This window comes from Anguilla rostrata, chromosome 12 (genome assembly GCF_018555375.3).
Source record: "Anguilla rostrata isolate EN2019 chromosome 12, ASM1855537v3, whole genome shotgun sequence".
NCBI classification, from domain to species: domain Eukaryota; kingdom Metazoa; phylum Chordata; class Actinopteri; order Anguilliformes; family Anguillidae; genus Anguilla; species Anguilla rostrata.
In genome coordinates, this window is record NC_057944.1 from 36,595,565 (window position 1) to 36,611,140 (window position 15,576).

Genomic DNA, 15,576 nt, shown 5'->3' on the forward strand with positions numbered 1-15,576 from the left:
GACGGTCTGTTTATGTGAGCTTGGCCCAAGCGAGCTGTGTGCGGAGAGCTGCAGCGTCAAATTAGGCTCCACAGAGGCCTGGTGCGCGCTGGTGTCTGTTCCAGCTGATTACCCTGCTTTAGACGCCCCGATTGGCTAATTAGCCACATCTCCGCACGCTCATGCGCTTCTCAAGAGCACTGCGGGACCGGAGGGGATGTGTACTGTCCTCCTCTGCTGTAATATTTAATCTTATGTTCAAAAATGCTAAACATAAATGACTGCGTGAAAAGAGAATTTTAAAGCACAGGATATTAGAGCACAAACCAGCATAAACAGGGGAAGCTGGGTTTGTCAGCCTTACTGCAGAGAGGCAGAACTAGAGCGGCATTGGAGCGTCCGCGTCGTACCCGTGCCGAAGCTCTCCAGTCGGCGATGTGTGGCGCCACCTGCTGGACGGCGGCGGCGGCGTCCCTCTCCCGCGTCTCGGCGCGGCGCAGCCGGGCGGCCAGCTCCTCCGCCTCGCGGCGGGCCGCCTCCAGCCGCCGCTCCACCTCCTCCAGCCCCGCCCGCGCCTCCTCCTCCCGCAGCCGCGCCACCCGGAGCCGCGCGCGGGTCTGGGCGGCGGCCTCCTCCAGCCGCGCCCGCCGGGCCTCGTGCGGCGCCACGCTGCGGCGGGCGCGGGCGTACTGGTGCACCGCCCGCGCCCAGCGGCACAGCGACTCGCACGCCCGGCTCACGCCCCGCACCGCCTCCGGCTCGAACCCGGGCCGCGCCACCGCCGCGCTCAGCGCCGCGAACAGCTCCCCGCTCAGCGCCGAGCGGTCGTAGAACTCCAGCTCCTGGGAGGGGGAGGGGGCGGGGGGAGCGGGAGCGGGAGGGGGAGGGGGCAGGGGGAGAGGACACAGAGCTGGGTCCTTTACAATGGACAGCACACACTCTCAAAATATCCAACAAGCTTCTGTGTCACTACTTTTGTGTTATTTTCAATGTATTTTGTAGTCAAAGGTACTACTTTGGTGTTACAAATATTCAATATATGTGTTACAAAGGGAGACTTTTTAACACAGACTGTGAGGAAAGTAACACAAAATGTGTTGTACTTGACTAGACATAGCAGTGTGTTAAAAACTTTAATGTGTTGTTTTTAACACATCTGTTTTGAGAGTGCATCTGTGTATAAACACACAGTTTTTACTGTCTCTGCTAAGACAGCAGTGTAATTCACACGCCCTGAAAGAGAAACTGTGGACATTTATTAAAAACACTGAGCCCCCTCAGTCCGTCCTTGCTCCTAGCGGGAGGGATACGTAGCGCTGGCGTGATGCGATCGCTCGCTGCACCGCCCTCTTACTTGCAGGAAGTTGGGCCTCCCCAGGAGCTGCTGACAGCTCTCCCAGGTGCAGGGGCGGCCGAACAGCACGCAGACCACGTCCATGACCGCCATCACGCCCTCGGGCGGGCGCCTGTACCGCCGCAGCTCCTCCAGGTCTGATTGGCTGAGGGACTGCATGGCCTCCAGGGCCGCCTGGTACAGGGGGCTCACCTGTAAAGGGGGGGAGGGGCACTATTGGGTTGAGGTGGTGCGTCATGTGACACAGTGAAAAAAAATGTAATCCGCTTGCATGCGGTGTATTCTTCATTAACTCAGTGCTGCCCCCTGCAGGAGCACTTAATTGTTTTGCACTCAACGGCGACACAACAAAAGCACCAGTTTGAAGTCTGTTGAGCAAGCGATGAAAAATTAAGGAAAACGGTCATTACTGTTCAACGTAATTATACTGTAATACATCTCTGTATGGCATTTCATGTGGAGAGTGTACCTATGAGACCCCAAATGGGTCCAGCCTCTCCCTGCATTCTGCAGGTTTTATGGGGACGAGGCGCGTACGAGCTCAGGCTGACCTGCTGCAAGGCATCCTGGCACAGCTGCCGCGCCTCCTGCAGCTGCTCCTCCAGCTGCGCCAGCTGCGTCTCCTCCAGGAGGCAGTGCTGCCGAGCGCGCTCACACACCGCCTGGCTGGCCTCCACAGCACGCTGCAGCTGGGCCTGCCACTGCGCAGACACACGCAGTCAGGCTGCGCATAATGCACTCATACAGCACACTCATATACAGCACACTCACTAATATACACTCATACAGCACACTCACTAATATACACTCATACAGCACACTCACTAATATACACTCATACAGCACACTCACTAATATACACTCATACAGCACGCTGCAGCTGGGCCTGCCACTGCGCAGACACACGCAGTCAGGCTGCGCATAATGCACTCATACAGCACGCTGCAGCTGGGCCTGCCACTGCGCAGACATACACAGTCAGGCTGCGCATAATGCACTCATACAGCACACTCACTAATATACACTCATACAGCACGCTGCAGCTGGGCCTGCCACTGCGCAGACACACACAGTCAGGCTGCGCATAATGCACTCATACAGCACACTCATATACAACACACTCACTAATATACACTCATACAGCACACTCACTAATATACACTCATACAGCACGCTGCAGCTGGGCCTGCCACTGCACAGACACGTGAGTGAGTTACACACGCAGTCAGGCTGCGCATAATGCACTCATACAGCACAGTCATACAGCACACTCATATACAACACACTCATACAGCACACTCATATACAACACACTCATACAGCACAGTCATACAGCACACTCATATACAGCACACTCACTAATACACACTCATACAGCACACTCATATACAACACACTCACTAATATACACTCATACAGCACACTCACTAATATACACTCATACAGCACACTCATATACAACACACTCATACAGCACAATCACTAATATACCCTCATACAGCATACTCATACAGCACAGTCATACAGCACACTCATATACAACACACTCACTAATACACACTCACACTTCACACTTATACAGCGCACTCACTAATATACACTCATGCAACACACTCACACAGCACACTCACTAATACAGAATCATACAGTACACTAACTGAGACACACTCACTAACACACACACAATGCTAAACAGTACTCGGAATACAGTGGGGGGGGGACTAAGAAGAGTCCTTTCAGTGCAGTCTGCTATTGACCCTGGACATCAGGTGCTTGGATTTACCTGCTGGGCTTCAGTGAACTCTGTCCTCAGGCTGGACACCTCCTGGCTGTACTGGTCGGCCTGGTCAGTCAGTTCCTTCATTCGACTTAAGATGGCTGCCATTCTGAGAAACGGGCACACAGACATACGCACAAACAAACAGAAAAAAAGCGAGAGCTACAGGGATGTTCTCAGTCTTCTGGCAGTTTGTGTTCTAATTCACAGAAAATGCCACATTAAATCACTTGGTTAAGTTGGCAAGGATAATACCAAAGGCTGTCCTGCAATCCTATTTAATTAATCCCATAATACCCTCCGCCATGTTGTCTTTAACAGAAGCCAAGCCTCATGTGTTCAAAGTGCCTTGTGGAAAATCCCCCCACCCCTAGTTTCTCCTCACCTGTTGGCCTGACTCCGCCCCTCATCGTACAGGTGCGCACAAAGGAACAGGAAGTGTGACAGGAACTCCATGAAAGTCTGTGGACCAAAGGGCTGCAGGTCTGGAGTTAGGACAGAGGCGTATCTCCGTGCTGATTGGTGAATCCCAGCCATGGCCTGGGAAAGACTGAACACCAGGCAAGACCCATCTACTGGGGAAGAGTAATATAAAAACAACCAAATAATTTAAATCAATTAAGAGCAAGATACAGGGAGATAAACACAATTAATCACATTGGAACATTTACATGCAAATAAATGCACCAAAGGAAACAGACCATTGTTTAAAAAAATGCTGCAATAAATCACTTGATAGAATCTATAATGAAAACAACGGGGGAAAAAACAATGTTATTCATAAAGGCTTGTTCATTTTACCATATGGTGCAAGGCTTAACATATGGAAATACTAATGCATTTAGAAAAAGATTTATATTATAAGAATTACATCAGCCAACTAGATATAATAATTTAGTTTAGATAAGTATGGTAGCATAATGAACCTTTGGGGTTCAGGTTGGGAATCTGCAGATAGCTCTTCAGGTGGTGAGTGGCCACATCGATGAGGGACTCTGTGGTCCAGGGCTGGTAGACCTCCACACAGCTACAGAGACTCAGGGCTCTGGCCCAGAACCCCCCCGCCCCAGGACACTCTCCACCAGGGGCCAGGGGCAGCAGCAGGAACACGTGCACATTCCACGGGACCTGTCGAAAGTACCTGAGACACGGGGCAGCTCTGGGTCACCACGGTGACCGCAAGGGCTACATGTGAGCTGCGGTTTCAAATCTTACGTCAAGTGAAGCCAAAAAAAAACAGCCAAAAGAGCTGAACTGAGCTCTATCCCAAACAAGGAAGCAAGCAACTGGAGACCCAGATGAGAACACATACTGTACCCCTCTTACCTCTCCGTCCTGTGGTCTTCCTCATGTCTGTGAGAGCCCTTGGCCAGGCTGCTGATCTTCCACTCCTTGTAGGAGTAGAGCGTCGGGAAGGTTCTGTTGCCCATGGCGACCAGCAGCTCCTCCCTAAACTCCTGGCTGGCGCTCTGGTGCACCAGCAGCACCAGGCCCTCCCTCCGCACCCCTGCGCGGGCGCCGGCCTCCTTGAGCGCGTCCCACGCGGCCGCCGCGTTCCCAGAATGCACCTCCAGCAGCCGGTAGCCCGTCAGCCGGGCGGCCAGGCGCACCGCGGTCTTCCTCCCCGTGCCCTTCGCCCCCCCGAGCAGGACCCCGTGCCCCCCGGGCAAGAGCAGGGCGCGGAGGACGCGCGCCAGCTGGCGCACCCCCTGCCCGTGCACCCCGTAACCGGCAGCGTCCCCTTCCTCCCCCTCCTCTTCCTCTGTAAGCCTCGTCGCGGCGGCGAGCTGCTTCGCCAGCCCCTCCGCGTCCTGCTCCCTGTAGGCGGAGTCGCGTCTGAGGCTGCGGAGCCGAGCGTGGAGGTGGAGCGGCCCGGAGAGGTCCGGACCGAAGACCGGGTCCAGGAGGGACGGCCCCAGGTCGCGCAGCGGCTCCTCGGCCGTTCTGGCGCCGGCCGGGCTCTGCTCTGCCTGCGCGGCTCGGTCCGCACTGGTGCATTGTGGGAGCCGGACGACGAGCCTCCCGCTCCTCTTCCCGTCCGGCTTACTCCGGGGCCTGGCCGCTTTACGGGGAGAGGGCTGCACGGTTGAAGGGGTCCTTGAGGTGTCAGACAGGGTGTCGGTGTCTCCGTGGTTTACACTCTCCATCTCAGGCTCGTCAGAGAGGATCTCGCTCAGCGCGTCCTGCTCACTCAGGCTGTCTGAGACGAAGGAGCTGCTCCCCTGCTCCCCAGTCTCTGTGTGGTCTTCATCCTCCTCCTCCTCCTCTAAGGAGGAGGCAGGGGACTCCTCCCTCGATGACGTCGCCTCCTCCTCTCCCTCTCCAGGATCCCGGGTCGCAGACAGGTTGGGAGTGCCGGACTCCCCCGCCTTGCCGTCCATTTTGGGCTCGGAGGCCAGCCTGCTGGCAAAGTTCCTGTGCGCCACCTTGGTCAGCAGCGCCAGCGCCTCCCCGCGCTCCTCCTCTGAGCAGAGCCGGTCCCAAAAGGTGCGCAGGCACTCGTGTGCCCAGAGCCGGACCACGGCGAGGGCCGAGGAGGAGCGGGAGGCCCGGAGGTGGGGGGCACCTCCCCCCCAGGGGGGCCTCCACAGGCACATCCCCTGGAAGACCTTCCGCAGATCGTGCGGCGAGAACAGGAAGTGGGGCCTGTCCGCGCGGGGCGGGAACGCCTGGCGCACGGCGCTGTACAGATCCAGGGTGGCGGTGAGGATGCAGTCGCACATGTCGGCCACCAGGGGGAGCTCGCCGAGCCAGAGCTGCAGCCGGGGGGAGTGGATGGAGAACAGCAGGGGCTCGGACAGGTCCGGCAGCGCCAGGACAGAGAAGAGGCGGGACAGGCGCGGGGACAGGCCCCCGCAGCCGGACCCCCCCTCCCCGGGCGTGGCACAGGAGGCCAGGAAGCTGAGCGCTCCGGAGCTGCAGAGCCGGAAGTGACGGCTGGAGGAGGTGAGCACGCCCCCTGTGGTCATGCACTGCCGCAGCGTCTCCAGGGCCATCGACGCCTTCCCATAAGCATCTGGGTACAGGCACACAAGCGCATGTGACTAACCAGACATCGGCCATTTCATTTTTAAATTTATCATCCAGCTCTTTTTACTGTTAGTGTTTCATACAGTAACTCAAGCAACTACTATAGTGGGTTCAAATGTGATTAAACTAAAATGCCAAGTTGGTAAATGGTAAAAATAATCCTTTTTTTCCTGTTCCTTTTTGGAAACACACTGTTTTTGCACATCACCCAAGATATGTACAGCATACGAGTATATATAGTTTCAGTATATGAAATGAATATCACATACCAATTTGATACATACATGCATGGCAATCACATGAGGGATGATGGGCTTCAATGTTAAGAAAGATGCTCGAGTTTGTTTTAAAATGTGTACTGCCAACTCACCACAGGGGGCGTCATGCAGGTCATCCAGGAAGAGCAGCAGCCCAGGCTGCCTGGTTACGGTCGTCATGGCGTCTGACCTCACTGACTGGCAGCCCACGCCTTCCAGCAAAGCCCGCAGGTGGGCTGCTCTCAGGAGAGCACAGGCAGGGAGGCGCAGGTGAGGCACTTTGGGACCCAGCGCAGAATGGCACAGGGTGGTCTTCCCCGAACCCGGCTCCCCCAACAGCAGAGCCGGCTGGCGGGCCTTCAGCATCAGCCGCAGTAAGAACACGTACCTCTCGTACTGCGCGGGGAGAGACCGCAGGAGGTCACTCAGGTCATGTGAAACGGACCGGTGACTTCACAATGCATAGGATGTGTATGAGGTCACAATGCAGATTTAGGATTATGTCAAAATGCCTAAACTGAAAAAGAGGTCACAATGCATAGGATATGTATGAGGTCACAATGCATAGGATGTGACAGAGGTCACAATGCTTAGGATATGACTGAGGTCACAATGCATAAGATGTGTATGAGGTCACAATGCATAGGATGTGTATGAGGTCACAATGCATAAGATGTGTATGAGGTCACAATGCAGACTTAGCATTATGTCAAAATGCATAAGCTGAAAAAGAGGCCACAATGCATAGGATCTGTATGATGTCACAATGCACAGGATGACAGTGATGTCGCAATGCAGAAAGTCAATGAGCTGCATGAGATTCAGGTGCCCTGGCAAACATCAGCCTGCTCTAAACACTGCTGAATCTAAGACAGCAGTATGAAACCATGTGTGCCTCTACTGCTGATGTTCTCTGCTACATCCTGTTAAGTCCAGCGCAGAAGCAGACACATTAGTGAGTTTACAAACTCCAGACTAAGTCATTTTGAACATGCAGTTTGTTTCATCTAAATGAAGGTGACATAGTTCAGTTAATGAAAACCTGTGACATACAGACCTGTTTTTCAGAACACCACAGTTCTCATACTTAATACACAGAGGACTTGAAGATTTCGGGAGGAGGAGCAGACCTGGGGGACGGTGCTGCAGGACACCTGCAGACTCCTGTTCTGGGGTCCGCCGTGGGCTTCCACAGGCCCGTCACTCAGGTGCACGAAGTACTCAAACACGGAGGCCTCCGCGGGCAGCGCCACCCTGTCGCGGCTCTCATACAGGGCACCGCGGGCAAACTCGTCAAAATGCGGCCAGTGTCTGAGCGGGACCCACAGAACAGCAACAACGACAAGCTTCATAAGCAGGGGAGAGGTCTTACCTGTAAACCTTTAAACACCTTTAAACACAATTAAGGTAAAGAGTTTAAAGAGCTACGGCCTGCTGCTAGGGAACATGCACCAAAACTGGGACCACTGATAGTCACAACATATAATCAAAAATAGTTTCACAAAAATCTCAAGCTTTAATGATTTCCTCCTAATTTTCTTACTGAGGGATTAATCCAGCACTTTTTTTCCGCTTGTACACCGGTGGTATGTTGAGGAGGTAAAGCGGTAATAACAACCTTGTTATTTGTGTGGCCCCAGTCATGGTATTTAACAAGCACGGGGTGTTTTGTTAAACGCCATTCCATCATTCCGGCAAAAACACTTTCCCTTCTGTGAGAAGCGAAACTCCTGGAATTCCCAGGGTCGCACAGGGCCTCGTTAGCCGGCGTTCCGCGAAAGTCCAGACCCCCCCGTACCTGGGATGCAGGTGGCCCCCAAAGCCCCAGACGTAGGCCACCACAAAAACATTCCTGGCCTGCAGCTCCTGCTGGGCTGAGGTGGTAGCAAGGTCCGAGGGGGCTTTCTGGGAGGTGTCAGGGGTGCCCTCTGGCAGCGAAAATATGGGGTTCACAGCAGGGAATGAGAGAGTGGGGAGCCAAAAAAAAGGAGTGAGTCACACTCTGCCTTACAGACCCTTAAAGACCTTTCGTTCATTCATCATCATCATCATCATCATCATCATCATTCATCATCATCATCATTCATCATCATTCATCATCATCATCATCATTTATCATTGTCATTTATTTGCATGGCACGTCTCTATAACCACAATGATGAGAGAACACTAAAAGTTGTGGATCTCATATACAAAGGTTTCCACACTTATTCATATCTTTCTGCATCCGGACTATTGACAGGAGATCATTACGGAGTCAGTTGTTATTTAAAGGCTTCCAATAATTGAGAGTCTTAGCTTATATCTAATAATAATCAGTACACTCTAAACTCATAGAAATGATAGAATAATGTAATGACTCGTAGAGAAACTGAAATTGTGAATAAAATCCCCCTTACCTCCCCTGTCAGTGTGTTTCGATGCAGCTTTCAGCCTGTTGCTCCCAAATTGCTCCTTCAGGGCACATAAGACCCTGCTGAAGGACATGACCTCCTGCACCCCATGCGTGACCCCCCCTTCCAGTATGGGGGCGAGCCTCCGCTCCCCCAGGAAGGTGAGGGTCTTGGCGAACAGGTCGTCCGCCAGCCGGCTCCACACGCGGAGGCACCGGGGGTCCAGGCCGGGGTCCCTGCCGAGGACCTCCAGCTGGGCCCTCCACACGGCCCTCCACAGCTCCTCCGCGGAGTGGAGCACCAGGCCGCAGCGCGCCACCGCGGCCGGGGACGCGTCCTCCAGGCCCGTCGCCTCCACCAGCACCTTCAGCTCCCCGCGTTCCCGCGGCGGCCGCAGCTGTTCCCCCGTGGGGAGGCTCAGGAAGGGGTCCTTGGGATCGCACAGGCTGCAGAGGGGGTCCAGCCAGCCGGGCCGGCCCAGCGGCTCCCCGTCCAGCACCAGCCACTTCGCCGTGCGTGGCCCCCCACCCTGCCCCCTGCTCCTCTGGGGGGGATGGGGGATGGAGGACTCGGTGGTCGGGGACTTAGTGTTCGAGAGCTCCTGGCTCTCCCTCAGCGCCTTCGTGATGGCGCCATCCCGCCAGCAGCCCCGCGTCCCGCTGAAGCCGCCCCAGAGCTCCTCCGTGGACAGGGCGTTGGGGAAGACGACCGCCGTGTCCACAGAGCTCCAGGCGGGAGCTGGAGAGGGGGCCCCCGTCCCCGTGCCCTCGCCTGCCTCAGGGGGGCCTCCGCCGGGCCCGTCCTCCTCCGCCGCCGCCCGGCCCGCCAGCCTCCGGAGAGCTCCGGCCAGGGCTCGGTAGCAGGTCGTCTTCCCGCTCCCGGCCCGGCCCAGCAGAACCACGGCCCGCGAGAGCTTCAGGGCCCGGTACAGGGCCAGCGCGGTGGAGAGCGCACTGGGGCTGGGCTGGAGCCCGGCGTCCTGCAGCTCCTCCACCACGGCCGCCTTCAGGGCCTCCTGCTGCTTCTCCTCTCTGCCCTGCAGGCGGCGCGGAGGGCAGCGGGCGCCGGGGAACATCTCCTCGAAGATGGCGTGGAAGTGGCAGGCCTTCCCGGGGTCAACGATGGCCGACGCCACCGCCAACGCCACGGCTTTGATGACGGCCTGCTCCTCGGCTATGGCCTGCAGGACGATGACGCACTGGTTGGCGCGTCTGGATTTGGCTGGGCGGGCGCCTTTGGCTCCATCCCCCAAGCCCTCGGGAGCTCTCAGAACCAGGCGGAGAAGCTGCCTTTGGGCCTCCTGGTCCCCCTCCAGCACCTTGTCCTTTTCCCACTCCACTCTCATGCTCTGGTTCAGGTGTATCCCAGCAAAGGTTAGGACTCGGGTCAGGAGCACCAGCCAGGAAGTGGGACCAGCGCAGGAGGATTCTGGGAGGCAGGCCAAATCTCTGGCCAGGCTGAGGAGCGACACCAAGCGACGGCTCATGGATGCGGCCTCTGAGAAGCCCGAGGCGGCCAGCGTGGCCTCGGCGATGACCCCGTAGTCAGGCTGGAGCAGGGAAACGGGTCTGGTGGCGATTCGAAGGTTCTCCGGCACCTCAATCGCTCGCCTGGACGACGAGAGGAGAACGCAGCCATAGCCCAGTTTGGCGGAAACCGTCTTCCCACCCAAAGTTACCTGCATCTCAATAGGTTCAGTGCTACCTTTGCTACTGTCCTGGGCCATTGCTGTTGCTGTCTGTTCATGCTCTGTCTCACACTTGCCTGGTTGCTGTTGGTCACGGCCCAGCAGAAACGAGAAGCCGTGGTGGATGTCGGAGAGGTGCTGTCCCAGGAGAGACAGTGCACCCTGGGACATGGAGTCCGCGGAGTCCAGCAGCAGCCAAGCGCCGGTCTGCAGGGCGCCCGTCAGCATCTGCAGGACGACGGCGGCGCTCGTCTCCGGGCAACAGCGCAGGGTGACCACATGACGACCGAGGGCCTGCCCCAGGTGCACCGCCGTCTCCGTCTTCCCAGACGTGCTGGGCCCGCCGACGAAGCCACACCTGTAACAGGCGAGGGCCAGGATGATCCCAAGAGCCGCTCGGTCCGAGGACGCGGTGTGAACCATCGTCCAACATTCGGGGCTTAAGAGCTCATAACCGTACGGCAAACGCGAGCTCAGGACGTCCACATAGCAGGACACCCCCCTGGAGTCACCGTCTGCCGGCGCCACAGTCGAACCTAACCCCGGACCGCCGTGGTCATCCGCACTCAGGTGGTACTTCATCAGGCGCTGCCACTCGAAAGAGGACTCCAGCTGACACTCGAGCGCCGCCAGGCCCGAGAGCTGCCGGGAGTGCTTGATGGAGAGAAGCGTCATGGCGCGCAACGCGGCCGCCGCCCGCCGCGACCCCGACGACCTCTCGCTGCGGCCCACGCTCGCGTCCCGAACGAGCTGGCACAGGCCCTGCAGTTTGGCGTCGTAGTGAGCCTTCAGCAGGGCCCGCTTGGCCGGCGCCGGACTCCGGAAAGCCCGCCGGACCTCCTCGCACCATAGCGCTTCTTCCGCCACCAGGAGGCACTGCAGGGGGAAGCCGGAGATGAGGTCCCACAGGGAGGGGGACCTGTCGACTTCCCTCGAGTCCTTCAAGACATCCTGGGCTGAAGAGTTTAACGGAACGCAGGGGTGCTGAGGGTCAAGCGACAGGGTGTCCCTGATTTTTTGGTCACCCTCCTGGCGCTGGACCTGGTCCCGGTGCAGGTGCTTGCCCCCCTGCTCCCCCCGACACCGTTGCCGGGCGACGGCACAATCCGCCATGAGCTGCACCATGGCGCGATGCAGCTGCTGCTCCAGCTGCCGCAGCCAGGCCAGGGGGTCCAGGCTGGGCCCCACGGGGCAGAGGAAGGGCAGCCTCTCCCCCAGGCCCCCAAAAACACCCCTCACCCACGGCTGGGCACTGGGAAGGTCTTCTTCCTCGTCAGGGCTCTCCTGGACTCCGTAGGCCACGTCCAGCTCCTGCACCCCCTGGAAGCATTTGCGCACCAGTGGAAGCAAGCCGGAGGGCTCGGGGTGAAGGGAGAGGAGCTCCGTCACCTCCCCGTCGCTCAGGAAGCGGAGGCGGGGGAACTGGCCGCGCGGCTCCTCCAGGAGGTGCAGCAGCTCGGCGGAGATCTCCTCCATGGCGGTGAGCCCCTCCGCCAGCAACGCCCGCAGGCCCGGATGCCCGTGCCCCAGCTGGGCGAAGTTCAGCACCCGCGGGTCCCTCGACACGGTCTCGATCATCTCCCGGTACGTGCCATCCACCGGGAGGAACCGCTGGTACTGCAGGCGGAGGAGAGCAGACACAAACCTTCCCATACTGCCCTCTACTGCTGATCATGAGAATGACATGGTAATGACACGGCATATTTCACACACTCTAACGTAGAGTGACATATTTGTACATAAAATAATCTGTTTCAGTGTGAAAGTGAAAGTACATTTTCATTTAATGTGTGCAAAGACTATGAATAAATAACTTGGTTAAATAATTTCCTGACACTTGAGAAGGAGCTTGAATTCACCAAAAGAAGATAACAAGAAAATCAAAATGATTTTTATTGTCATAGCGAACTCACCAGCTCTGGTTTCTGAGTAATGACTCCAAACTCGTGAAACATTTTGCTCAGGTAGGTCCATTTCAGCTGGTACCTTTTCCAGATATCCAAAAGCTCCTCTGAATAGATTACAACAAGGAAAACATTTCTTAAACTGGCAGTTCAAAGCAGAAACACACTCTGCCCCCACCGCCCCCCCCCACCACAGGGAGTACCGTACCCAGCTCCTGCAGCTGCTTCACCCAGTGCTCCACCTCCCATCTGAACTCCACCCACCCCCCCCCCCCCCACAGGGAGTACCGTACCCAGCTCCTGCAGCTGCTTCACCCAGAGCTCCACCTCCCATTGAGCTCCACCCCTGCCCCCCCCCTCCCCCGGACACACCATACCCAGCTCCTGCAGCTGCTGCACCCAGTGCTCCACCTCCCGTCTGAACTCCACCCTGCGACCCCCACTGGACACACATCCTGATGCTGCCTGAGTCTGAGCAGCAGGCCTCCACCCCTGTGGACCACTGGGTCGGACGAAGCTGCAGTGTCATGATCCCCTTGTCTGATGGAGGGTCCAGGGCCTGGCACGGCGAGAATTAGCCCTGTCAGCGCTGGTGCTCTCAATACACCCTCTTGTCTGCATTAGTGGGAGGAGTCCAAATCATTTCCGATGTTAAATCTAGATACATTATGCCACTGCAGTGGTTCACTACAGCACATCTTGCACAGGGAGTTCAAAAGTAACAATAAGTTATCTGTATTAATCTGTATAAATTATGTAGGGGAGTGGTGACTGACCTTGAACAGGAATCGAGAACATAGCTGTGCTCTTTCCGCTCACATATGATGAGGGGGATGACCGAGGCACAGACGATCGAGATCCTCCCCGCGCCTCGTTCCCCCACTCCAGGCTGGGTGCGCTGTCCTCTTCGCCGCGGCGTGACCAGGAGGAAGTTAGCCACGCGCAGGCTCTCCTCCTCTTCGCCGCTGCAGAGAGTTCCAGGAAGGCTCTCTCCACGTCCGCCTCCGCCCTCGCCTCCTGGCACACCTGCAAAACCGCCGGATGAAATTTAAAAAAAAAACACTAACAGAAAAAACCAGGGAGACTCATGGCTAAATCAGTCAGAGCAAAATGAGATACAGGATCATTTAGAGTTAGTTTGATGATGGGATGGAAATGCCAAAAGGGTCAAAAGGGTGAAACACAGCACTAGGATTTTAAGCAGTCCTATTGTATTACCACACCAGTGCTGTACTACAATGGAAACCGTGTTCACCTTGATTATCATGTTCTGGTGGTGCAGCAGGTTTGTGGACAGAAGATCAGCAACGGTAATATCCCTCTCTGGCGTAGAGAGCAACTCCATGCCTGTGGAAGGAGAAGAGTGTGTGTGTGTGTGTGTATTCAAAGATAACATCCACTATTTTCTCACTAGTGTCTGGATGACCTCTGACCTTTGAAGATGTTCCCCCAGTGTTTGCGTCTGAGCGTGGGGCTGCTGAGCTCGGCCAGCAGGGGGAGCTGTTGCCTGAAGCCCTCCAGGAGCTGCAGGACGTGCTTGAGCACCATGTCACACGGAGGGACTGTCCTCTCCAATAACACAGCCTGCTGCAGCCACCTGTCCACTTTCTCCTGGGCCCGGAGTACCACAAACTGCCACCAGAGGGCAGAAGTCAGCACTCAAACATCTTTGAGCGATTATCTTGTCTGTTTATATCTTAATCATCATTTCCATGCATCTAAATCAGACTGCATCTAATGAGCGCTGCATAATTTATATTACATACCAACAATATTTTAAATCATTTTGAGATTGCTGGCTTTTATGATGATGAGAAGGTACAGTGTATGTTGATCACCTGCACTATTACCCTCAGGAATTGACGTTTGTGTGTACCTTTTGCTTATGTATTGCCTGCTGTAATGGTTAGCCAAGTCAGCGTATTTTAATGCACTTTCTGTTTTATTCTGTGTTGTAAAAACATCACGACTACCCTTCCGTTAATGCACGTCCGCTTATGAGGCTCACTGCTCAGATCCCCCTTCCCTGATACCACACAGACCTTGCTGAAAAGAAGCTGTCTCCACTCATGAATGTAAGAAGCAGACACACTCAGCAGTTCCCACAATGCTTTGCGGTCTTCCAACTTCTGCCTCCCTTCTGTCACAAAGGATATGTCCAGGGGCTTTTCTGAAGGGAGAGAGGACATTATGGAAGCTGCATTCAACATACTGAACACTTATATCTGATAACAAAATGAACAGAACAGAAGACTTCAAACAATGCAATACGTTTTAAACGGGAGACGATTCTTCCACAAAGTCTTTTGGCTCACACACACACAAACACACACGCACACACACATGCACACACACTATACTGACTGATTGAGCTTAACAAATTAGCTTGCATTAGAGCAGTATCACTTGTCATACTAAAAAGTAAGATAAAAAAAAATCACCAATGACTTCAATAAAAAACTACATATCCCATGAAACACTGCAAATGCTCTATTCTGCGCCACACCCCCATTGCTGATGACCCCGCTGGCCTCCTTCATCTGCTCCAGCTGCGCAGCGACTGCGCAGAACTGGCCGTGTATGGTCTGCAGTCGGGCCACCATGGCCGCGCTCTCCTGGGTGGGGTCCACGTAGGGGCCGGAGGTGGCCCGGGACACCAGGCCCTGCAGCTCCTGGGTCAGGGAGGAGACGGTCCGGTCCAGGGCGTCGGCCATCTTAGGCGAGCGCTGCCTCACAACCTCCCCGGCTCGCTGCAGCAGCGGCAGGAACTGATTCCAGCCGTCCTGCACCTATGCACAGGTAGCGCTGTGTGTGACTTAGCAAACTACACACCCACTTACACACCTAGCTTACAGAAACAAACGACACACCCACTTACAACATCTACACATCTGGCTTACAGACACAGACACAAAGACACAGACACACACGAGGAAAGGCAGAGACAGACATAATTAATGGCTCTGATGAAACAGGAAACCAGAAGGCCCGTGTTACTGACCTGGGCCTCCAGCACCACTGCATCCGGCCTGGTGGACCTGGAGCTGAGACGCAGGGTCTCCCTGAGAGACCGCAGGTACTGGCCCTGACTCTGCAGGTCAGCGCACTGCCTCTCACACTGCTTCACCTGAGAGAGGGAGAGGGAGGGAGAGAGAGAGAGAGAGAGAAAGAGAGAGAGAGAGCGAGAGAGAGAAA

At 55.8% G+C, this 15,576-nt stretch overlaps 1 protein-coding gene across 1 annotated transcript in view; it reads right to left on the bottom strand.

Moving 5' to 3' along the window:
* LOC135235726 (dynein heavy chain domain-containing protein 1-like) overlaps nucleotides 1-15,576 on the bottom strand; it is a 37,306-nt gene that overhangs the window by 10,507 nt on the left and 11,223 nt on the right. Inside the window, exons 13-31 of the mRNA XM_064301512.1 lie at nucleotides 15,383-15,508; nucleotides 14,888-15,170; nucleotides 14,424-14,551; nucleotides 13,815-14,013; nucleotides 13,637-13,728; nucleotides 13,232-13,407; nucleotides 12,759-12,811; nucleotides 12,391-12,488; nucleotides 8,797-12,094; nucleotides 8,196-8,325; nucleotides 7,528-7,708; nucleotides 6,511-6,793; nucleotides 4,437-6,126; nucleotides 4,037-4,251; nucleotides 3,496-3,685; nucleotides 3,117-3,219; nucleotides 1,885-2,034; nucleotides 1,334-1,525; nucleotides 390-821 (exon numbers count right to left, since the gene is read on the bottom strand). Of these exons, the coding sequence (XP_064157582.1) occupies nucleotides 390-821; nucleotides 1,334-1,525; nucleotides 1,885-2,034; nucleotides 3,117-3,219; nucleotides 3,496-3,685; nucleotides 4,037-4,251; nucleotides 4,437-6,126; nucleotides 6,511-6,793; nucleotides 7,528-7,708; nucleotides 8,196-8,325; nucleotides 8,797-12,094; nucleotides 12,391-12,488; nucleotides 12,759-12,811; nucleotides 13,232-13,407; nucleotides 13,637-13,728; nucleotides 13,815-14,013; nucleotides 14,424-14,551; nucleotides 14,888-15,170; nucleotides 15,383-15,508 (8,019 nt within the window). The remainder of the gene's footprint in view (nucleotides 1-389; nucleotides 822-1,333; nucleotides 1,526-1,884; nucleotides 2,035-3,116; nucleotides 3,220-3,495; nucleotides 3,686-4,036; nucleotides 4,252-4,436; nucleotides 6,127-6,510; nucleotides 6,794-7,527; nucleotides 7,709-8,195; nucleotides 8,326-8,796; nucleotides 12,095-12,390; nucleotides 12,489-12,758; nucleotides 12,812-13,231; nucleotides 13,408-13,636; nucleotides 13,729-13,814; nucleotides 14,014-14,423; nucleotides 14,552-14,887; nucleotides 15,171-15,382; nucleotides 15,509-15,576) is intronic.